We start from the raw sequence: 24873 nt of genomic DNA on the forward strand, positions 1-24873 counted from the left end.
AACTGCTCTTAAATCAATCCCATCTTGGTCTCCACTTGACCTCCACCATTCATTAATTTCAATCTTTATGACGTTTATGTTTGTTTTTAAAGTAGAGCCTAACTATAATGTATATAATGCGGTGTCAGTGTCAGTTAACTCAATTGTGTAAATGTATGCATTATTCAAGAGAAACATACTTCATTTTGATACTTGTAACTAACTGAAAGAAGCTCCCGTTGTCATGTAATGTGTTGTACTGTGTTTCATAAGCTCCTCTGATGTGCTTAGGCATGATCATTAGTTAAGCTTTCAGGCAGTGGTTATTATGCTTTCCATGTGAAACTCACCTAAAGCCAGTTGCAAGAAGTGGACTAAACAACATGTTATGCACGCTTAAAGGACAGCTGCCAACAGAGTGCAGCAGGTTAATATTCCTGAAGACAGTATGACAAAAATGATTAAGTGAAAATGATTCACCATCAGGTTTGATACGATATATTTTGGAGTGTACTTGTGAACCTGTTTTGTATGGAAATACACAAGTTAAATGTACAGTATTCTTCTGTCAATTGCCATGGTTGTTCATTGGCATTGATTGTTCAGATGATCTAAACTTGTAGATAACAGAACCAAAGTTCAGTTGAATTTATTTTGACATTTTTCCTGTTGACAGGTGGCAGCTGCTGGAGGAGCCCATGGCATTTGATTGTTGGGACAAGGTTTGAAGAGTAATTTGCGTTACCTGGCCTCTCCTCATGATGACTGTGAACAAGCTATCAGCTGATTACGGTCTGAGACCCTTCAGAAAGGTTATCTCAAAGCTCAAATCATTTGAGGTGATGAAACTTTTGCATGGTGCTCCTCTCCTTTTTTACTCTAAAGTCGTGCAGAATAGAAATAATACAGAGATCTTGCTTAAAATGCTGCAAAGAATTTTTTCATTTTTAAAATCAGGTAATCTTTTACTCACTTTCATTTCATTGCTATTCACAGTCAGAAATTTTAGTAAAGGCAGCCTGACTTTTACAATACATACAGTCATGTGAAAAAATGAGGACGCCCTATGAAAACGTGTGTTTTTTGACAAATTTAAACATATGGATATTTAATATCTATTTTAACAATACTTAGAGATTCAAGTAATATAACTAAACAAGTAAAACTGAAGAAATATTTTTAAAACCTTCTGTAAAATGTAATAAAATAAAAAGGCAATTTCTGTTGAGGAATAAATTAGGACACCCCCACATTTTTTCCCTCTTAAATTGGCTGAAATCACACACAGTTGTCTCACATCAGATGCACATGATTACAACATTGTCACTCATTTTGAAGGAGACTTGCCCTCAGTCATTCAGTTTGGTGTACTCCTGACTTGACGTGAGAGTGAACACCGTGGTGAGATCAAAAGACCTGTCTGAGGCCTTCAGAAAGAAGATTGTTGCAGTGTATGAGTCTGGTAAGGGATTTAAAAAGATCTCAAAAGGGTTTGACATCAGCCATTCCACTGTCCAGAAAATAGTGTACAAGTGGAGTACATTCAAAACAACTGCCAACATGCCCACGTCTGGCCGTCCAAGCAAGTTCACCCCGAGAGCAGGCCGCAAGATGCTTAAAGAAGTCTCCAAAAACCCTAAAATCTCATCACAGGACCTGCAGCAGGCACTGGTGACTGTTGATGTGAAAGTGCATGCCTCTATAATCAGAAAGAGACTGCACAAGTTTAACTTTCACGGGAGGTGTGCAAGGAGGAAGAGGAACATTAAGGCCAGACTGAAGTTTGCCAGGGAGAACATAGATGAAGAACAGGACTTCTGGAATAATGTTCTTTGGACAGTTGAGTGTAAAATTGAATTATGTGGACACCAGAACAGAGGACATATTTGGCGCACACCAAATACTGCGTTCCAGGAAAAGAACCTCAAACCAACTGTGAAGCATGGAGATGGAAGTGTCATGGTTTGGGGATGCTTTGCTGCCTTTGACCTGGCCGGCTCACCATCTTATAATCTACCATGAATTCTACAGAGGGTGCTTGAAGAACATGTGAGACCATCAGTAAGAAAATTGAAACTGAAGCTGAACTGGACCCTGCAACATGACAATGACCCTAAACATACCAGTAAATACGTTAAGGGCTGTCTGAAAACTGAAAAGTGGAGAGTCCTGGAATCCAGTCAAAGCCCAGATGCATGCATTTATGGTGATGTCTTTTGCTTAATGAGTAAAACAGTGTTATTTTTCGTTGTTTTTCTGTAATTATTTCACTTTCTTTTCCAGAGATTAATAAAAAATAAAATTAGACATCAATATGTGAACATTTCTTAATGAATAACTGAATATGTGATGGGGTGTCCTAATTTTTTCACATGACTGTAGTCTGCAAATGCTGGAATCAGCCTTTAAAGTGGCTGTCTTGTCTGAGAATTAAGCATAAAATGTGACCCCATCCCCCCCAGGTTTCAAAATTCCCAAATTCCAGAAAAACACAGACTGCAGTCAATCACAGTACAGAGCATCACTGAGATGAACAGATCCTTAAAATTAGATCACATGGACCCCTGCAGCTCTGTGGACATGGATAGTACAGTGTGTTCTTTGATAAGTCTTCATATTGATGATGAGGCAAGATCCAATCTTGATATTAGTCTCACACAGAGTGAACATCCCTTCTCAGTCCTTCACTCGTGATTGGAAATGACCATAAAACGCAGATTATTTCTGGGGAAGAACATGGTTTTTTACTTTCATTCCTCAGTCATGTGTGGCACTTTGGTCTGGATGAATCTGTGTTCCCCATTTAATTTTTTGTCATGGCGTGCTGTCACACATAACTTAGCTGGACATTTCGGACACATTTGAGCATCATGTTATCTGTGGCTGCATGAAAGAAAGCATTCTGGCTTTTCATTTCTGACTTCATCATGAAAATATTTTCCGATCAAGCAAAACATTATGACCAACTGCCTAATATTTTGTTAGGCTGCCAAAACATCCCTGACCCATGGACACATTGATTTCACTAGACCCCTGAAGGCATGCTGTGGTGTCGGGCACCAAGATGTTAGCAGCAGATCCTTCAAGTCCTGGAAGTTGTGAGGTGGGGCCTCCATGGATTGGACTTGTTTGCCCAGCACATCCCACAGATGCTGGATTAGATTGAGATGTGGGGAATTTGGAGGCCAAATCAACACCTCAAACTTGTCGTTGTGCTCCTCAAACCACCCCTGAACCATTTTGACGCAACAGCCAAGTGACCATGAAATGTGCTGAGCCGAACATCGACTGCAGACTGCATGATTTCTGATGAGAGAGCGGGGTTGCGCGATTCTTGAGCTAAGGGACAAAACATGTCCTACACATAAAAGTCTTATTTACGATAAAAAATAAATCCATTCCTAGTAATAAAATTTGTCTACACTGGGGGTTGGCAGATAGCGGGGTGTGAGCCCAGAGAAAACATTACAAACTGGTCTTCCCCTTTATCGTCACGGGAAATGAAAGATCTCTGTCAAATGTGATGCATGAGGTAGCACTGCTGACTGAGCACCAGATGGAGCGTAGCATTATGCTGTTCAGGGAGCTAACCACGCTAACTCGAGACACGACCACTGTGTTGGACTGTTTCCAGATGTGGTGGGTAGACAGGACAGAATGTTCCACAGGTGAGGAGCATCATAACTGAAAGCTGCTTCACTTTGTTTGGTTCTGATTCTGGGAACACACAGTAGACCTGTCCCTGATGACCTGAGAGGTCTGGATACTTCATATGGAGTTATAAATCTAGAATATGTTTTGGTCCTAAACCATTTCATGCTTTGTAGACCAACAGTAAGTTTTTAAAGTCTATTCTTTGACTCACAGGAAGCCAATGTAGTGATCTGAGGACTGGTGTGATATGGTCCGTTTTTCTGGTGTTTGTAAGGAAGGGGGGAGTGCTGGCGTGTGTGTTTTGTTGTGCTCATGGGAAAGACTGACAGCCTCACACATTGTGCAATGGGTAATGGGTGACATAAACTTCTTGTAGGGGGAATCCACCACATCCGTATGGTGTTTTTCCAACAACAAAACCTGCATTACTCCTGACATAAAGGCTGTCCTCAATTAAAGGAAGAGCATCTTTAAGTCAGGAAATAAAAAATCAGCTGATGAATGTGCAGAGGGAGCTGAGCGGATTGAACAGTGGAGTCTGAAGAGCCTATTGAGGACTGAAGTGGATGAGTGATCTGAACTGCTTCCCATTGTCATCAACCAACATCAACAAGTATCTTCTGAACCAACACGTCCTCGTACCTCAATAACCGAATAAGCTGACTGCCAGCCTTGCTTGCACGAGTTACCCTTGGCGTCGAGAGCATTAGGTGGTTTTTTATCCTAATTTTTGATGTCGTAAACACAGTAAGAGTATTTAAAAGGTGCCATGTAAATCAAGTTTTGTTGGTATTTTTTATGGAGAAATAAAGCATTGGAATGAATAATGCATTATAATTTATGCAAACATTAAAAATACTTTTATAGTTGTTATATATATAGTGTTTAACACAGATGGGTGTAAATTCTATTCATGGTATATATCAAGTAATTACAGACTGATTGAGTCATTGTCACAAGTAATTGTTCTGTTTTGACCGTTTGTTTTGAACAAATCTGTTATTGTCAGGTGTGTTGGTCACATTTTTTCGCAATCCACCTTTTGCAACAGCCCTCTCTGAACGCCACACCTCGCCTGTTCTTTAAAAGGTCGGAGTCGAAACAGCGAGCGGCACACGGCAGCTGCATCTGTAAAAAAAATTCTTCAGAAGCAGGTCTTAAGTCGTGGTGAGAAAAAGCTCAAAGCTCTGGTCAGAATGAGGTCTGGTTTGCAGCTCGCTTTCCTTCTGCTTCTGGTTACAGTGATGGTGAAAGGTAAGACAAAGCTGTGATCACTGCATAGCGATGCTGTCCATTTATCTTTTGAAGGCGATAGAGGGTTTAAGGAACAGTGGTGGTGTATCTGATTACTTTTTTTCATTTTGACAGAATAAAACTAGCTTATGCAGTAGTTTGCTTGTTTGTTTGTTTGTTTTTTTTGATGAACACTGGATTCTTCTTGTAGTTAATATTTACAGAGAGCTTTTTATTACACAGGGGATCTCAGCTTGTAAAAGCGCTTGAACACCTTGTCAGGCTTACCTCTGATGAGGTGCTCGCTACGTGGTTCATATTGTCAATACATTTTCAGAATTTCTCGTCACAGTCCATTTAGTTCTTGGTCAAGAAGCATTGGCGTACACATCTGGTGTCCAAAGCTGCTCAGAGTGTCAGTCAGTGCTGCATGGAAACCAACAGCTGCACTGAACTGTACGACTCTCTGCAACAGCCTGACGCTGAGCACACAGGCCATAGATTAATGGAAAGAAAAGGACAGGACCGAACGCAATTCACATCAGGAAAGATTTCATGTTTTCCTGTTTGGGAAGGCTCCAACTCTTTCTACTAGTGATGTTGATTTGTAATGACATTGCCTGTCCTTCTTTTCCAGGAACTGACCAAGATGATAATGGTGAGTGACCTTTACTTTAGTATTATAATCGCTGCTCAAAACCATCCTTACAAGTCCATTTTAATGAAACTAAAATATTAATATGAACACTCAGGTCATGATCATGGTTTTACACATACTCTAAAAGAGCACAACAGGATCTGTTGCATTGGCAGGAGATCCTATAAGCATGAACTCTGTTTGTGGTTTAGTGGGATTAAAGCATGAAAAGAGATGAGATGAGTTGGGACGAGATGAGCGATGTTGAAAACACTTAAGAACATGAGTGAGGCTGCCATGTCTAATTGCTGTCCTAATGAGGCGGTGGAAACAACAACAACATGACCTGCTTGAGGAACAGGTACTGTGATGCTGACAGCTGATGACAACAGATTAACACATCAGCATTGCACCACTTCTGCTGTCATCACAGCACCACCCTGTCACAGCGGCCCATGCACGCAACATTTTGATTTATGGTCACTAATACTGTCTAGTTAATGCAGCCTGGGGCCTCTGGGGCCCTTGTGGGTAGCTGCTCATAGTGCAATTCATAGTAACCTTTGAGACAAATGCGGGTGTTTAAGTGAGTAGAGCAACTTTATGATAGTTTGTAACTTTCTTTGTTAATGCAATTAATCATGCATTAATTCTTTAGACATCTATAGTTATACATTTTTTGATGTACTTGACGATGATGTTTCCGTGCCCACAGATCCCAATCGTGGAGAAACTCTTCACCGATCTAAGCGCAGTGAGTGTGCACATCACTATGTTTGTTTAACAGTCAAATGTTCTGCTGCTTATAAGGTCCGAGCAGCAGATCCACACCCTGATTTTCCCAGTAGCGACCACAAATCCCCAAAACTTCATCCGGCCATGAGTTGATGTATGGAAACTCAGCTGTTGAGTTTCACAATATCACAAAACTTTGGCAGGGAGTGGATCTTCAGATGGGCGTTAACCTTTGTTTTTCATGTCTTTCTCAAACAGGATTCAGCGTGTATGATATTCTGCGCGGCAACGGTGAGTAGCAGATCAGAGACAGATCAGTTCATCAGAAATGAAACCTTAGACATGTATGTAGCATTTTTTACCATTTCAGTGTCCTTTATTTAAGTCTAATTTATGATTTTAAAGAAAGAATCTTAAAAAGTTCTGCCATTGTTTACATAAAGAGGCTATTGCAATGTTGTGGAAACCAATGACAAGAGCCTCAGGTGTGCAGGAGCACAAAATAGTGAGCACAGTCAGGCCTTTTGTTTATGCATCTCTATGTTACAGGAGCCTCGACCGTGAGACCCAAACCTACTAAATCCATTGGAGGAAGTGAGTGTACAAATGTCATACCAATTCAAATTCAATGCCTTTTTAGCACTTTGATTAAATAATGATGACCTATAATTTCTCTTTGATATTTGGCACTCTTAGATGGCTTTGGATTCAATCTGGAGGATGCTCTTAGTCCAGGTAAAGCTCATTTATGGATAACTAATATTGATTGAATACAGATGATAGCAGTAATTTAGGCCAGTGTTGGTTAGAGTAAAAGCTGCATTAACTGATATTTGGCCTTGTTAGATCACCAGATTTGTTTTCGCTGATTTAAACATTATCCAGATGCTTTTAACACCAGTTTTGTCGATAAAGTTTTCCAGACTTTATCTAAGAGATATGGCTGAAACATCACAAGACCTTCATCATCTTTGCCTCTGGCCAAATAAATCAATTCATGCAGACAATTTTCAAGCAACAGTATCCAAGAGTGCAGACTCCCTTCAGTTCAATTAGAGCCTGTCAATATGTTGCAGTTTGATGACGATGAACATGCTGTCATACTGACTTTGTCTGCTCCATAGATGCTCAGACCTCTCAGCCTGGTGGAGGAAGTGAGTCCACAAAACCTCAGTTTGCTCATTTCTTGCTAATTCTTGAGATATAGATAAGTGACAGATTCGTGTTCATACTCAAACGCCATATATTATCACCTGTCAACCCCAACAACTGATTTTTTTTTTCCCCATAAAAACAAGAAGACATTCATTTAGAGATATTCGGTAAAGCCACGCTCATTTTAAGATTTCTTGTGTCTATGTTCTTCATTCATAGACGGCTTTGGGTTCAATCTGGAGGATGCTCTCCGTCCAGGTAAAATTATTTGTTCAAGGTTTTTTCCTGTTAAATATAATTAAATCTGTTGTGCATTTGTTTATATTGTTGTTTCATCTCTTAAATTATAGATGGGTCTGAAACATTCTTTGCCAGAGACAGTGATAATGTAGCTCTCTTGAACTGAAGCACATGTGGCTCAGTAGGCACAGTTGGGTCATTGTCTATGAGGATGCCGTCATTCCAAATAGATGTATTTTTGGAAAGATCAACACAACCAGTAACTTGTCCAGCAGCAGCAGCTCATGAAGTCAGTGACAGCTTGTGAGATAATAGAGAATCCTCACTGATTCCCCGACTGTGATTGATGAGTTGTTAGAACATGTTTCAGGTTCTATTTGTCTGATATTTTGTCTTAGGCGTGTTGGCTCTGTCAAGAATATCTTTACATAATAGAGATTTCAGTCAGATTTGGTGGATGGTGATATTTTGGTGTGGATAGCACCACCATGCAGCCATGTGCAGAGGCATTTAATGTTCCAGCAAACACCCAAACTTATGAACCATGTGGTGTAGACCTACCATTTCTATAATAGTTGTCCAATAGCAGCCACATATACATAACAACAGCACACATCAACGGTGTGATCCTGCATGTCCTGATGGCATTAACTTGACATTCAAACATCTGTAACTTGGTGGTCATGGCTCTGAATTGCTTCAGTAAGCATCATCTCTCTCACTGTGTGTCTTTGGATGCAGATCTAAATGCAGATTGCAGTTCATTTCTGTTAAAATAACACATTCAGATGATTATGCAGTTCTGCAGGGGTATGCGCTCTTTAAGCGACCCCGAACGTGACTATGTTATTGTAATGTTCAACATTCGTGTTCCCACAGCTCCAAAACCCACTGACGGAGGTGAGTCCACAAACCTCAACTTCTTTTATTATTTGATCATTTGATATTGTAAAGTTTCAAAGATGAAAAAGATTTGTTTTTAATTTGAAATGAAACTACCTCTGTTACTTTGACAGTATTATAACCTCTTCCTATAATCAAAGGAATTTCTAAACTCTTCCCCAGATTGCAGAAGCAATGTGGCCCAAAAGCTGAGCTCAGTCATTGAGAACCAACATGAGCAGCTCAGACTGCTGCTGAAGCTGGCGGCTCGCTTGAATTAGGCCCACGAGCTCGGTGTGGAGGTACAGGAAGAAAGGTGTGAGTCAAAAATCAATGTTTTCCACAAATAGTTCCCCATTTTTATTAAAGTGGCTTTAGCAGATCTCTCCAGCAGAGACACATTCCTTATCACTCATCCTCTGTTCACTTTTACTGATTGAACCCTGCTGGTGTTTTTAGACATGAAGAGGACGGGTTCGATGGTGACGCCTTCCTGAATATGCCTGAACTTCTTAATCCTTTTTCCCGATCAGTAAACATTCACAAAAAGGTCCGTTAGAGCAGATTATGAAAATGTAATTTACGAAATGTTAATTGTACGGTATGTATGGGGTGTATGGTGATTGGTGGTTGACACTATTTAAACCAGGAATTTCTGTGACTAGGTAGGCATTTGGGACCAGGAAGAGAAACAGTTTTGACCTCTGTATATCGCTGTCGGTCTACCATTCTGTACGTATGCTCTGCATGCTATTATGCTGTATGGAAATATGTGACTTCTGGACTTGTAAAAGAAAAATAAACAGAAGATTGTGCATTACAATGGAAATTCACGTGGACTTTCATTCATGACATGGCAGAAAGCGTGTCAATTTAATTTCAAGTCAAAATGCCTCAGTGGCTTAAGCATTGGCTTAGCCTCTGCAAAGTCATTTATATATTCAGCATGAATTAATTCTTTCCGTATAATCTACTGTATTTTAAACGCACAAATCATGATACAGAAGGGGACAGAAGATTTATCTGCAGAATGTCCAGACAGACTGAAAGCTTGACACTCTGGAATGTATTATTGCTTTTCGACTCTAGTATCATGAGTTAAAGGCAGGACTACATGCTAATACCCCTGAACTGCTCGTGTTCACCATCATCAATGAAAACAATTACTTTAATTACATCGTATAAATCAAGACAAGCCCAGAAGCAAGGATTCAAGATGAAAGTTGGATCCATTTCCACTAGGGGGCACACAAGCTTCAGTAGAAACTGTTGGTCCATGCTGGATGAGCTGAGCACTGGCCCACATCTTTGGGCCACCTCCAACTACTGGCTTCACAGAGACAATAGGTTTGTCTCTGTCTTCATTTTAGCCCTTTATGTTACCTCTTGTCTACATTTCAGTGTTGCATGAAATTGAATTAAAGGAATATGATATAATGTGATGATTTGATTTGTTTGTTGCTATTAAGCGGTGTCAGTTCTTCAAAGATCAGTGAATGTGTGAACCCTAAACTAAACGTCATTCAAAAATAAGTCTATTTGAGGATCTCATTATTTGTTCAGTAAAGAATGATACAGTGGAGAATTCATCTTCAGCTGCTCAAGTAGCACTTTGTTTCAACAAAATTGCAGCTTTTGCACATTGCTTCTTTTGTGTTTTATGTTGTTTTCCTTCCATAAAGTCTATGGACAGAAAACACGAGAATGGGATTTAAAGTTGCTACTTTACCACATATTCTGTGCTTGACATGCGTTCAATAAAAAGTTATTGTTCAGCTCAGATTTGGGGGGGGGAAAGTTGGCATATTGTGTTAAAAGTCAATAAAAACAGGATGCAATCGTTTGCAAGTGGTGAAAGTCACGCATTACTTTTTCTAAGGATGGCGAAGGCATGACCCGGCCTGCTCTGCCTTTGATAGGCTAGCCCGAACCAATCTCACTCATTCCTGGACCTAACCAACCCAAGCAACCAGAGCGAACGACAACCAGCAAATCACAACCAGAGTAGGGCGGGCTATGTCTTCGCCATCCTAGGAAAAAGAACGATAAAGCAACCCTCGCCCTTTCTGCCACCATATGGACTGTGTATATCGGAGGAATGCGCCTCTTTGACCTTATCATGATATTATCACCTGTTTTACTTGTGAAATGTGCCAGAATGATTAGAAACAGATCACATTCTGCTTTATTCATTTCTAATACAACGCGGGTTGTATCTCTGCGCGTCTCATAGAAAAACAGAAAACACTTCAGGATTAATTTAACGTTCTTTATACAAGCGTTAACGCCCCTCTGACAGGCCGCCACACCCAGTGAGTTCTTCATAGGCAAAGCTGACTCACAACGACCTGTAACAAGACACCAGGCGAGGTTTTTGCAGTCCAGTCAGGACAAGAGAGCCGTGTCCACAAATACTCGGCTTGCAAGCTAAACAGAGACCCATGTAAGCGTCGCTGCTGCACTTCGCCGCATTAAAACTAAACTGAAGTGTCTGCGAAGAAAAGCCAAGTCAAAATGAAGTTTTGTTTGAGGATTGTTTTACTTCTTTTTCTTGTTACTGGGACATTAACGGACGGTAAGCTTGCTTTGGAAGTTATTATGAGGCTTGTGTAATGATTGTATTACGGTTATGGTATGTGTTCTGCTGGTCTTGCCATTTTTAGGCGACGCAGGAAAGATTTATGGCTAATCCAAGGCTTCAATTACCGCACGTTTCTATGGCAATTAGAGCCATTAGCCATACACGGCCATTTTATTTTAGCCCGACTGAAAACTATGCCAACTTTTCTTGCGACAGAACTCGCTTTATTAGGAGTTACCTCATCACAAACCCTGTCCCAGTTTCCATCATGTGGTCTCTGTGTGCTTCAGCCCTGTGGCTGCCTGTCTGCTTCACAGGCCGAGGAGTCCATCACAGGGGCTTATGTGTTAACAGGGCAGCAGCTTTAAAGGGATGGCCGCGCTGGGTTGATTTGAGAAGATCGTGAAGTTATAATGAGCTCAGCTGGAGGAGTGACACGTCCGATGAGTCTGACAAATCCTTTTATTTGATGTTCAAGTTCATGTCCCCACTGTGTGTTCAGCTTCATGGCTGAAGAAAGGGATCAGAATTAACCCGCAGAGGAGATCAGGCGTGATTCAGCCTTTATTCACAGGGCTGGGAATAGATGGAGGCGGTGTGGGTTATTGTGTTGGATCACTGGGGTCATATAAGGTGATCAGTGATTTCAGATTTTCAGATTCTGGTTTAATCATGAGTAAGTTTTCGTTTTTAGAGTTTAAACTCCTTCAGGTTGCAAAAAGATGAGATGTGGAATAGGATGGAGGTGTTAATATGTAGTTGAAGGGAAGTCTGCAGCTGTATCTGATGATTATTGTCATCGGTGATCAATCTGCTGATTATTTTCTCCATGGATTTAATGGTTGTTCTGTTTAACGTGAGAAAATACAGAAAAATGCTGCACAATTTACTAAAGCCTATATTGATGCTTTCAAAATGCCCCAGTAAGGCTGCAAATCATGAAAACGAAATTCACTGAAAATGATAACACGGTATCAGAATAGATTGATTTTCTCATCATTTCAGATTTCTTTGATTCTGCACTCATTTACAGAACATACAATGTCCAAACTCACACTCTCCACACACTTCTGTTTGGGGCTTTTTGTGGTTTGGACTTGGTCCCTCATTTGCAGTTTGGGGGAATCCGAATACTTCAGGATGCAATGACAAAGACAATGGTCTTCTTCCAACTTTGTGGCAACTGTTTGGGCAAGGCCACTTTCTACATCAGTGTTACAAAGCCAGGTCCGTAAAGAAATGGCTCAAGCTCACCCAACGTGTTTGGGATGGACTGAAACACTGACGGTGGGTCAGTTCAAATCACACATCGGTGCTGGAGTCTCACAGGGATGAAAGTTCAGCTGTCCACATACTTTTGGCCAAGTAGTCATTGCTTAAAGGACATTGAGGTTATTGCGACAGTGAAGTAACAATAAAAAAAAGAAAAGAGACATCTAAGTCATCTAACAGACAGAAATACTGCACATTGATTGAAGGTATGAAGAACTGAAGGCTGTAAGCAAGCTAAAAAGAAACCTGCAGCGTCAAAATAGCAGCCAACTAACAGACATCGTCTTTTAGATCAAGTCCAACAGCATGGAGAAATACTCAGAATTGTCGCAGTCATAATATAATACTGTGTACTCTGCTTCCTGTGAAGGGGAACGAGGGCTGGCAGAGTAAACCACAGGCATGCAAATGAGAAGTAGATGGCATGCAATCCGGCTGAAGAAGGTTAGACGGATGTTGCGTATCTTACTCGTGGCTGGTGTTGATATTTTGCAGAGATTTAATGCCTTTACATTTTACAGCATTCATAAATAGTTATTTTTAAAATATCAGCAGCATCTGGAACCTGGTAAGACTGCTGGAAACCACAAAAGAGAAGTATTTTTAGTCCAGTTTTTCTGACGAAATGGAAAAAGGAAGTAATAATGTTAGATTTAAACTTGGCGTGGATACTCTCTTTGTCTCACCATGGCCTGAGGATGAAACGGCAATACTGAATACACAGGCCTCAGCCTTTTAACCTCATATATCCAGTCCACATACATTATTCATCAGATAAAACAACACATAAAACATTGGTCTCGATCAGACAGAGAGGAGGAGATGAGTAATGCTGAATCATCGTCAGCTCCTTTTAAGCTAAAAGGCTCTGATAAACCCACCGGACGTTATCTGCTCAGCAGCAGGCACAGTCAGAGACGAGCCGGCGAACGAGGTGGAGCATTTAGCAGCTGAAGAGCCAGATATGTCCCTCAGGAGATGGAGGAGACCAAAAAAACAGTTGAAAGGAGAGTGAATATTAGATCAGGTGGACACGAAAACAATTTCAAATGAATGCAGTGTTGCACTAGTTTCAGTCCTGACTCTTGCTGCTCTGATGCTTCAGAGCTGCTCCGTGTGTCCGTCAGCGCTGCCAGGGCAACCAGCGAATACACTGCAAAACTTCCTGCGACGCTCAAACACAGAACACATGTGCTTCCGCTGTGACGGGGGGGCAAGCACTGTCCTGTTGAAGTAGCACTGCTGTTTTTTTAATGGTGTTCCTTCTGTCTTCCTCACACAGAACTGAACCTGTTCGATGCTTTGGATGACGGTAAGTGACTGTTAGTGATGGGGCAGGATGATGATGATGATGATTAATCAGTGTCTGTAATCAATTTAAGTATTTCTAATTTATTACGCACATCCTCTTTGTTCCTTAGGACCAACCCCTTCAGCACCCAAAGAGCAACCGAAGGCCCCAAAGAAGCCCCAAAGTGATGGTTTGTCTCCTTTCACCTCTTACAGAATAATATCTGTTCTTCAGAAGAACCACGAGTTTGAAGGCTAGATAACAGTCTATGTTAGCCATGCTGTGACGCACTGTTGCTTTGAGCTAAATGCTAACGTCTGATCATACTCTTACATACTCACCTATGACTGACACCTGAGGCTGATGGGGATGTTATTAGTTTTGCAGGTATTTGGTCAAACTTTGTGTATTTGTGTGTTACAGATGGCTTTGGATTCAACTTGGAGGACGCTTTCGGCCCAGGTAAACCTGTCTCTCTGATGTGAAATTAATATGTGCTTCTAATTCGGGTGTGACCAGTATTCTGAATGCTGATAATACCTCTGCACCCACAGACCCCACTCCCAAACCTGACAAACCTGCTGTGAAACCACCAAGTGGCGGAGGGGGTGAGTCTCCAAATATTTCAGCTCATTCAATGTTTGTGGAATATTTTTTCATTTTTATCTTGTCAGAGTGTATCCAACTATTAAGCATGTGTGTTTGTGTATTGTAGGTGGCTTTAACTTGGAGGATGCTTTCGGCCCAGGTAAAGCTGTTGGAAAGTCTCTCTGCTTTGAATACGATATGTGGTGGTGTGATTAGTGTCAACCCAGCTGCTGATGCTTTCATGATTTTATCATTTAAGAGCAGACTTAATTTTTGCCTCCATCAGCTGACCATTCACTCAATCCCTCCCCCAAGCAGACATGGTCCTATTATAGCTTGCTACAGTCTACGCCTGATTTGCATGCAAAGTGTTCTGAGATTATTTCTCTTATGATTTGGCGCGCAATAAGTAAAACTAACTTGACTTGACTGGCATTTTATTTAGTCTGTATGTAGCTTGACACTGAAAAAGAAAAGAGGTCTGAACTTGGGGAAGGCCTGCTGTAATGCATCTGCTTTCTCTCTGTACTCACTGTCTCTGCACCCACAGACCCCACTCCCAAACCTAACAAACCTGCTGTGAAACCACCAAGTGGCGGCGGGGGTGAGTCTCCAAATATCTCAGCTCATTTCATGTTTTTGAATTCTGAATTTACAAAAAGAAAAGCCGGTGATATTTTTTTATTCTTGTCATTAAGAATATTAAGCATGTGCATTTGTGTCTTGCAGGTGGCTTGGATTTGGAGGATGCTCTTGGCCCAGGTAAACATGCGTGGTCACAAAGCTGGAAACGGGGCTGTTCTTTTGCTTCTCACAGGACTGCGATGCTACACGCATGATGATCTTATCGAATTTGACGCATCGCTGTAGATTAAAGCACCCAACAGTGCACGAAGTCGCTAAAATGAGCTCAACCTTAAACGTGCAGCAGTGATATTAACCCAGAAACATCAAATATAAATGAATTCAGACTAACGGGGAGTCGTTAGGGTTTGTGCTCAATTAAAATCCAGGTCAGGATAAAGGACAGTAAAATATTAATGGCCATATTTTGCACCCACAGACCCCAACCCCAAACCTGACAAACCTGCTGTGAAACCACCAAGCGGCGGAGGGGGTGAGTCTACATATCTCAGCTCATTTCCTGTCTTTTGAATTCTTAATCTACACAGATGTCGAGAACACAAAATGCAAATCAAAGAGGTTTTGGAGTTCTTGTTTTTTAATCCATTTTGTCGCTCATTTCTCATAGGCGGTGGATCTTTTGATGACGGAGACTTGTTCGATGTTACTGGTGGGGACTACAAGCCTGAAGGAGGTCGCCCAGGAGGAGGTAAGACAGCAGTGCCGCCTGAAAAAGTTGAAAAGCTGCTCTTTTTACATCTGTCCATCCCATTCCTGTGAATTTCTTCAAATTTAGCCCAAACCACAAGCTCACTGGTTTTGCTGATATTGAGCTTCAGGCGATTGTTGTTGCACCATGTGATGAAGCTCTCACTCGGTCCTCTGCTCGGCGGTAATTTTAGCTATCCCTGTTTTGCTTCTGGTGCCGGCTGCTCGGTCAAATGTCATCTGAATGCATTAGACTGTGTTCACGCTGCAGCTCTTCATGGTTAAATATACACTGTATGATTTATTGCAGCACCCCTGCATCCTCAGACTACACTGCAGTGTACTTTTAATGTTACGCAGCACAGCACAGTTTGTGCAGAGCAGGAGGAGTCTCTCAGTGCTCAGGCTGGTTTGCCACAGGATGATTTGGGTTTAGGCTTGAGGAGTGAGATTGGTTCGGGTTAGGGTAGACTGAGAATGTCAGGGTTAGCCAATCGGGGCAGAGGAGGGCGGGGTCATGCCTTCGCCATCCGGCATGCTGGGTAATGTGAAACACAGGGCATGAGTGTTGTTAACGCTTGTGGGAGTCCACAATGGACACGCTCCTTCAGCACGGCACTGACTGTGCATATTATGGGGTTGAAACATTTGTTTAAACACTTTTATTCTGAATACCAGATCCACGTTCAAAGAGCCTTTCTTCAGATTTTCCCCAAACACGTTCCTCGTGTATCCGTTGTCACTTTATTATCCTTTCGCTCATCTTTCAGACAAGGACTGAAAACAACCTTTTTTTACATTGTGCTTTTAAAGAAATGGTGGAAATCAGACAAAGACGCTGCCTGTTGTTCTGGACAGTCTTGTCTTTTGGGTCTCTATACTGCTGTTTAGTCAGAGCATGGAAATAATTACTTGTTCCTCTACCAAAGAAAGGAAACAGAATAAACACCCACAGGCCCTCCAGTGTAATTAGAGCCACATGGTTGCTTTTCAGATCTGATTCTGCTCGATCGTATATATGAAGCAGTAACTACACTAACTTGTTATTAACTGCAGTTTACTGCACACAGTCATACCGATCAGTTGGGTCTGTTTCTGTTTAGAGAGCCAGTGCAGCAGTCAAACCCAGAGTTTCACTGCTGCCTCCTCTCAGGACTCCGCCGTTCAATGGAAGGAAGTTTTCAAAGAGTTTCTAACTTGACTTTTCTCTCTTTTCTTTTGGATCCAGGCCATGCGGTGGACCCTGGCTCCGATCCTCAGGGTATGTTCTTAAATCACAATATTATACCTGCAACCTCATGAGACGACGATCGTGCTCAGTATTATAGCTGCTTAACTTGGTGATTGTGAGCACGTTTGCATTAGCATTTTAGGTCGAAGCACGAAAGGCTCCTGTACTCGAACAGGGGATGTTGTGCTTATGTGCAGACAGCAAGTTATTGGGACTCAGTGCAGATACACAACTGAGTCTGTACAGTGGAAATCTTGCATTTGTATTTAGTGTCTTTAGTAGTTTCAGAAAATATCTGACCAGCATGAACATTGTATTGATTTTCATTCTGTGTTCCTGACAGGTGGTGCTGACCAGCCTCAAGGTAAATCCACATTTAATCTTGATGTACTTCCTCTCTTTGTTTATGTGCTGTGTTATCATCACTGTGGGTACCATTATGTCAACTTGCAGAACTGATCAGTCCTTGAGCTCTTGTTGGGAATTTCCTGTTTCCCGTCTTAGAGGAAGTTGCGCGTTCGCTGCTTCTGTTTGTTGCTAATCCCCCAGTTGTTGGGTCTGTGTCCTCGGCATCGCAAGTGAATTTTATCGTTATGCTAGCGGCTTTGAAAGCAGTTCATGACCTTGTTGTGTAATTGTCAGACTCTATTCTCATCATCTTGACATGGGGGCTGTCTGGATCATTCAGACTTCAGATATTTGATCAGTTGTATTTAGTTTCACATCACTCGGCAAAAGCGACGTCTTTGAGGATTGACCGCTTTAGTTTCTTACTGGTCTATTCTTCGTATTGGTATCCCTGGTCTGGTGTCTTTGGCTAAAACTCTGCTACGATTATGTGTCGTTGCAGATCCAGACCTTCTGTGGGGCCAAATCCTGAAGATGCTAAATGATAACATGCCAGAGGAATTCTATATGTGGATTTCCAACGTAAAGAAAACTGTAATACCTTTGTTAGAGAGGGCCATGGAGCTGCTACAAGCTATTCAATGAACCATCAATCTGTACTTTCTGATTGGCTGTCAGGTCTGAGGTTGCCCTCAACTCGTGGTTACATATGTGTGTATATAACAGGGTGTTTGAAAAGTCAAGAATCGGACAGGAATCGTGCTTTCCTGGGCGAAGCCAAGATTGTGGTCATAGGGATTTTTTTTCTTGTTGTTTTTTAATGTTCTGCTGAAGGATTTTATTGCAGTGCATCTCTAAACTCTGTAGCTAACCTTTTTGCGCTCATTGTGCTCTGGAGTGCTATCCTGGATGCGCTTCCTGTGCTCTTTGACCACCTGATCACTCACAGCTGCAGGTGTGTGCTTGGGCTGGAAAGGCTGTGCGGTTGGCGTAAACTGCAGTGAAGGGCTTGCACCTCTGAACCACCCAGACAGTTAGAACTAGCAGGACTGCTGGAAACACTATATTGCTGACTTTAACCCTGCGATTCCAGGCTCACAGGATACCCCGTATTTGGGTGTGTACATACATTCCTCTGTCTTTCACTCTCCACCCAGCTATTCCTGACACGCCATGACTCATGCATATGTTACCTTCTTTTAAACACCACACATGTATTTGGGAAAAGATTTTCAGTGCTTGCTGTTCTAATGATCATTGCTGTCTTGGTCTTTTTTTAGCACTAAATAAGCTCATATGACAGGAAGTGATTCTTCTGATTTGAAGTTGGCGAACAGAGCGCTCAGAACTGTGCTGTGCTTTCAGACTCATAAACAAATAGCTTTTAGTCACCTTGCTTTATTTGCCAAAAAAAAAAAAAAACAAGGTTATGTTTGCATCAGTGGAAAGCTAAGTCTTTGTTTCAGAGTGTTTGTTGCTTTCCTCACTTCATGTCAGGACACGCCTGGTCTCTGCCTGTGCACTCACTGTCAGTCCAGACACCTTGGATCCTCCACAGTCAGCAGCAGTCTGCACACATTCTTTACATACTGCAGGCAGCATTCACAGCACTCTGCTGAGAGATCCAGCACGCAGAGCTCAGTTAGAATCCTCTCGTTTTAGGTGTTTGATCAGATGATGGTTTTTGCCTTTGGCACTTTTTAGCTGATGAGTAGTTCTATGCGTACTCTTTGGTAACTGGCAGTATATTTGGTGGGTTCCTTGTACTGTACGGGATTTGTGACTTTGCTGCAATGATTGCAATGTAAGAAAGCCTTGAAATGTGTCATGCATACTGAATAAAACAAACCAGTGTCAGCGATCTGGTCATAATTTGTTTGATTTATGATACGTGCAAGGCTTATTGATTGATTAGAAATATGCACCACTATCACACATCCAAAAAAAAGCCTTAATGTGCCTGCTCAATTTTACCTGATATTTGCATCCTGTCTTGTTTTAGTTTGAATACCTTTAATATTTCAGTTGATCTAATGAACCACACCCCTTCATCTCACAGTCAAAACTCTGAACACACAGAAATCACACACATTCACATACAGTACTTCTGGAATCACTGTTTCCACTGATTGCAGCTAAACAGGCATAATCCTGGAGAAACACCAAAGCCCTTCTTACCTCACACATAGCAGCATTATGTTTCCTGTTTGCATCTTAACACCTGCGTGATGGGAGCTGAAGCTCCAAGACTGTGAATGTGTTTGTCCAAATAAATAGTCTTTTGTTTTTTGAAAGTCGAGCTCGACAAGCTTCTTTTTAAATGTGTTACGCTCAGTCAAAATAGCTGCAAAGACTTTGACTGATCCCTGACGCATGTTCACCCAGCACAGAGACAGACTGAGAGGTTCAAGATACATCATGAATAATAAAGTATATATTGTTACATGACATATATATGCAGTATATGTAATATACAAAGACACAGTACCAATACAAAACTATGAAGTATATATGACAAAATAGAAGACAATACCATGATATAGCTTGTATTACGATCATATAAAAGCACAATAACAGTACAGTATTGTTATAAACTGATGCACAGTTCTATCATCCAATGTGTTAGATGTGTTACTACTTCAGTAGCACTGAAGTGCCGATCCTGACTGCGCGTGTTGGCCTGGAGATAAAGGGAGTGAAACCTGAGCGGAGACAGCTGCAGGCTCAAAGGGTTAATAAATTAGGGTGCGATCACATTATTGTAAAGAACAGACAGGATAGGATTCAGCCCCTTGGGGTTGATCCAGCACCAAATCTTGATTCCAATAGAAGCGAACTCTGAAGGTGTCTTGCATGTGTGTGGGAAACAACACGATCCACATGCTCAGCATTTTCCAGCAGTTACTCATGCTGCAGGCCGGCATCCCGTGCTTTTTTTATTTTTGTTTTTTTTTTATGTCCAGGCAACGCCCTGTTTTAGTACACTGCTCCATCACAAGACACACCTCTCCCACATGACTCACAGTGGTTTTCAGGTCGTGCCAGTTAACAGCGCAGGCTCATGATTCATGCAGCCAGTGTGTGTGTTTCTCTCTCTCTGTGCCATCATCCCTTTGTGTGTGCCTTGCCTCAGTGCTCGACCCTGCCCCGGGGCTTGGGTGTGTTCACTTTTTACTTTTAATCCAGCTCTCTGGACCTGGTTCCCCTTTATTCTCAGTGTCAGTTTTACCGCTGAATCCCCAGTTTGACATGGACGCTTTCAGTCTTTGTGTCTCTCATGTTCTGGTTTGCACATTTTCGCTACAGTTTTCCCTGACAGTTGGTTTTGGGAGCTGTTTTGCAAAGCATGTCAAAAGTTATTGGACGCCACCTTGTGTAAAACTGAGGTTACGACAGTTCACAGTTGAGGAACTCTTCTTAGATTTTCAGTTATATGTTAAAGTTTATTTATGTGATTTCTTAAAAATGGAGAATATTCTGCTCCTGGAACAGAGATAAATTGTTATAAGGAACAACAAAGATGCATGAAAAGTGCAAACAAAATCAATGGCCGCTTCATTCTTGTTGTTTGCAATGAGGATTGCAAAAAAACAAATCAGAACAGTGATGTAGCATCCTTTCAAATGTGTGTTTGGAGATAAAAAGCTCAGCTGCAATGAGACTAAACGACCTAATAAGACCTTCTGAATTATACACAGTGCTTCAGATAACAGATCCAAAAAATCTCAAAGGCCCAGAAAAAAAGCTGTAAACATGCATAAACTTTAACTTTCTTTCACAAACGTGCACTCTGCTGTAACAGTGTTTGGTTTTGCTCCTCATCTAGCGGAAGCCGGATCTGGACAGATAGCAGGAATTGTCAGCGCCATAGGAGTCGCCCTTATGGGAGCAGCATCCAGTTACATTGCTTACCAGAAGAAAAAGCTCTGCTTCAAGCTGCAGGGAGGTCAGTGTGTTTCTCTTAATTGACATATTTAATATATTTATAGAATGCAATATGGAGACAATAACATAGACGTTAGTAGAGTCACAGATAAAAGGAAGTACAGCACTGTTATCACTACAGGTGTTGTCACTGTGATCGTATTCATGAAATGTTCTTTATTTAGGGGCAGATCCAGAGAGGGGTAAAGGCCATCATGGTAATCAGTCTGATCCTCAAGGTAGGTTTCTTTGTCTGTTCAAAGGAATAATATCATATGCAAAAGTGCTCAGAGTTGAGGGTTAGTCTTTTTTTGTGGAGCACTTTATGACTTGTTTTTGAAAAGTGCTGTGGAAATAAAGTTATTGAAATATTGAGTTATAAGAGAATTAAAAGACGCCGCTTTAAAACCAAAGCAGCCAAACCAAACCCAAACATGTGCGTAGCCTGACATCGGGTGGTCAACAGTGGGACGTGAACTGAAGGTTTAGTCACTCTTTAACAGAGTCAGACTCCTAATTGTTCTGTGCTTTCAAATTTCAGTGTTCAGCAACCTGCTCAGGACGTCCTAGACACCTTCTGCACACACACAAGACAAGTCAGTGGCCTTCTCGACAAAACTCAACTTCATTCAACTTTCAATCAACATGTCATTTGTCACTTCCATCTTAAAATGAGACTTTCTCTTTCAATAGCCTAGTTTAAACAACGAAAACAGCTTAAGCCTAAATTAAGCTGTTTGTCGTGTGTCATTTATTTTTCCATTCACTGAACAAAACTCAAATCTTAGTTGTCCGTAGAGCTACTTTGATTTCTTCAGTGATAATTTCTGCAGACAGCGGTTTTGCAGAGATTTTTGTGTTTATGTGCTTTGTCTGTGTTTAACTACTGTACACATAAATGCATTGTTTCGTTCCCCTTACATGTCTTTTAAACCTTTTACAGTAAAGTAACCGCAAAAAGTACGTTTAGCTTAACAAAGGCGCTACATGGGTAGGGTTTACTGCATCATACAAGTCAACTTAGGCGTTTGTTACAGAAACGATGCTCTAAACTAAAACCTTCTGGATTGTTGCAGACCCCCTGCAGATGGCATCTAAGAAGGATGGATGCTGAGTATTGTCTTTTGCACCTTAAATCCTGAACGGTTTGTTCACCCAGACCCCCCCACACCTCAGAGTCTGCCTAAACAATATAACAGAAATTCCCAAATAAAAGCAGGTCTTCAAATAACAGCAAGAGGTGCGGCCAACACATAAGGCTGGTTGCAAAGTAAGACCGATAAAAAACATTTGATCACCGGTATCATTGTACCATAGTGGCTCACATTTTAAATGCAGCACATTGTGCATTTCCAAAGCACAAATTCCATTATTAGAACGACAGTCAAGTCATGCTCACCACTCTGCTGCCATTAATATTTCCTTTGATCACAAATGTTTTCATTTACTAGGAGCAACCTACTTTTTGTCCTATGAGCTGCTGAGTTTGGTTGACGGTACCTTAATAGCAATTTGAAAAAAAAAAAAAAACCAGCAAAATGTATGCAGTTGGAAATAATTAATGAATAAAAACATTTTTATTAGAGAAGAGAAGCTCGAAAGAGCCAAGTGGTGAGTATGACATGACTGTTATTGTACTACTTGAGTCAGAGTTGTGGAAATGTACAGTGTACTGAATTTCTGAAGTAAAACTAAACAGAAAAAGTGTGTGCATCAACAGAAAACAGCATCAACAGCGGATTAATTGCTTAAATATGATAGAGTATACTTTTCAAAGAGGGGAAATTACAAATAAAGGCCTGTTTCAAATAAAGGCCAGGTTCTCCTCTCTCTGTGGTTGAGGTAAATAAAGGTTCTGGCTGCTATTTGAGAATTTACAGTTGTCTTTTTCACAGCACAACACAAAGTTGCTTGAAGTTGTACTGACATGGTTATCATGTAACTGGATCTGATCCAGCAGAAGGAGCTTTTCAATATAAAGTAATGATTGTAATGACACATAGCAGAAACTTGCTAGATGTACACATCCAGGAAGTGTACACAATTAAGTGGCATGTGAGATTGCTTAGGATCTTTTTTTTTTATGACATATTAAATTGTAACATACAGTATAAGTATCTGTATCAGTATACAGTAACAGTATCTGTTCTTTGTTTGTTGTTTTGTTGGAGATTGATCTCAAATTTGTTTGTACTGCAAAATTCATTTTTGTCTGTAGTATGTCTCGTCCTATTTTCTTACAGCTGCATGAATCAATGCACCAGTGTAGGTTAAATGTCTTTCCACTGCCCCCTAGTGATAAAAAAGAATGAATGCAACTTTTTTTTTTTTTTTTTTTTTTTTTTTTTTTTAAAGTGAAATACGAAACAAGCAAACTTTTTTCAAGAAACTTCTTGAAACAAGTTGATTTTTGTTGGAAACATGTGGACATATTTTTACCACACTGACATGTTTTGCTTTGTTGTATGAAACTAAGCGTTTTAGTAACTAAGACAGAAAGATAAGATGGAGACTTTTGCAGTCTGTAGTTAATTGGGTTTATTACTCTGCTTTGATGCTCTTTATACTCGCTAGCAGAACAGCAGTCATGAAACACTCTGAGGCCAGGCTGATTCACTTGTGTACGCTGGTTCACTCAGACTCGCCCACATGTGTTCAGTTTGACTCCCAAATGGACTCATAAAGTGTTAAACGATCAGAACTTTTGCATCAGGGGATTGTAGATGGAGAATTGGTCTTGCTAAAATATTAAAATGAGTTGTACCCTTGTTAGCTGTAAATATTTGAGAATAATGTGTATAGATGCCTGCTGACTTTTGCTTTTTGCATTTCACTATGAACAACCATGATCTCAGTTTGTGTATTTCTGGAGGTTTTTATATTCAAACTTGTCTCAGTTTTTCAATCTTAATACAGCTATGTTACATCTGATGATTGCAGCAATGTTACTTTTTGTGTGTGGATTTAAAGTGTGTGTACATGTTTTCAATAAAGTGGTGTTGTACAGTGTATCTGCTCTTTGTCATTTTGTCATCGCATGCTTTATGTTTACTCATTTCACTTGAGGATGGATGTTCCTCCTTGACCTTGAGATTAGTGAATATGACAAAATAATTCCAACTTCCCAGTTTCCACTTATGCTTCCAAGAGCACTCTTCCGCACTTGCTTTTTTTAAATCATGTTTTTTATTTTTAATTGTCATTGCTGTAAAGTATGTCTATATAGTTTATGCAACTAACTACATTTAACAAAATAACGTCATGGAGTAATGTGTTTTTAATGGTGTTTGGTGGACACGTTGAACTTGTTAACATCACGTGACGGCAGCGCCTGTATTGCCGGCCTCCGATTGGCTGCAGCTTTATTGAAGGCGCCTCCGTGTGCAGAGGTCACGTCGGTCACCGCAGCCACGACTGTTTTTTTGAGGCTGCCAAAAAAGTTTGTTTCACGGTCGCGCCAAGATAGTTTAAACCGGGACTATCGCCAATTTCCGGTGAAGGAAGAGGACCTACAGAAGAAACTCCGCCGCTCCTGCCATTGGGACTCCAGACTTGGGCGACGCTGGACGACTGGAGGCAAATGTGTCCGTATCGGCGAACTTTTTGCTGCTACTAGCGTTTGGTGAGTTACTGTCAACTTGACAAGGCAACGTTTATTCATTTTTGTGACTTGGATGATAAGGTGTGTGCGAACAAGCTGATTTGTGTGCGTTACCTTGGCTAACTCAATTTAAGCTAGGCAGACCGTCGTGCAGTTTGCAAGTAGCTAACATTTAGCTTTAAAGCTAAAG

The 24873-nt window shown here is 41.0% G+C and overlaps 1 protein-coding gene across 2 annotated transcripts; it reads left to right on the forward strand.

Moving 5' to 3' along the window:
- Window positions 1-10574: 10574 nt before the first annotated feature.
- On the forward strand, window positions 10575-24091 carry cd99 (CD99 molecule). 2 transcript variants are annotated; one of them, XM_070958080.1, is made up of 15 exons: window positions 10575-11090; window positions 13651-13680; window positions 13790-13849; window positions 14083-14121; window positions 14214-14267; window positions 14375-14407; window positions 14798-14851; window positions 14977-15009; window positions 15311-15364; window positions 15500-15580; window positions 16808-16840; window positions 17154-17174; window positions 20985-21104; window positions 21268-21321; window positions 21624-24091. In XM_070958080.1, the coding sequence occupies exons 1-15, from the start codon at window positions 11030-11032 to the stop codon at window positions 21650-21652; spliced, it is 756 nt and encodes a 251-aa protein (XP_070814181.1). In that variant the 5' UTR covers window positions 10575-11029; the 3' UTR covers window positions 21653-24091. The 2 variants fall into 2 exon arrangements, with proteins under 2 accessions (XP_070814181.1, XP_070814182.1); XM_070958081.1 differs by lacking the exons at window positions 20985-21104; window positions 21268-21321; window positions 21624-24091 and adding an exon at window positions 17661-19018 and having other exon boundaries at window positions 10912-11090.
- The last annotated feature ends 782 nt before the right edge of the window (window positions 24092-24873 follow it).

Source organism: Chaetodon trifascialis, chromosome 24 (genome assembly GCF_039877785.1).
Source record: "Chaetodon trifascialis isolate fChaTrf1 chromosome 24, fChaTrf1.hap1, whole genome shotgun sequence".
Taxonomy (NCBI): domain Eukaryota; kingdom Metazoa; phylum Chordata; class Actinopteri; order Chaetodontiformes; family Chaetodontidae; genus Chaetodon; species Chaetodon trifascialis.

Coding starts and splice junctions, on each gene's coding strand:
- cd99 (XM_070958080.1), top strand. CDS start 11,030: ATGAAGTTTTGTTTGAGGATTGTTTTACTTCTTTTTCTTGTTACTGGG. Junction 14,408..14,797: donor GGAGGATGCTTTCGGCCCAG/GTAAAGCTGTTG, acceptor CTGCACCCACAG/ACCCCACTCCCAAACCTAAC. Junction 15,581..16,807: donor AGGAGGTCGCCCAGGAGGAG/GTAAGACAGCAG, acceptor TTTTGGATCCAG/GCCATGCGGTGGACCCTGGC.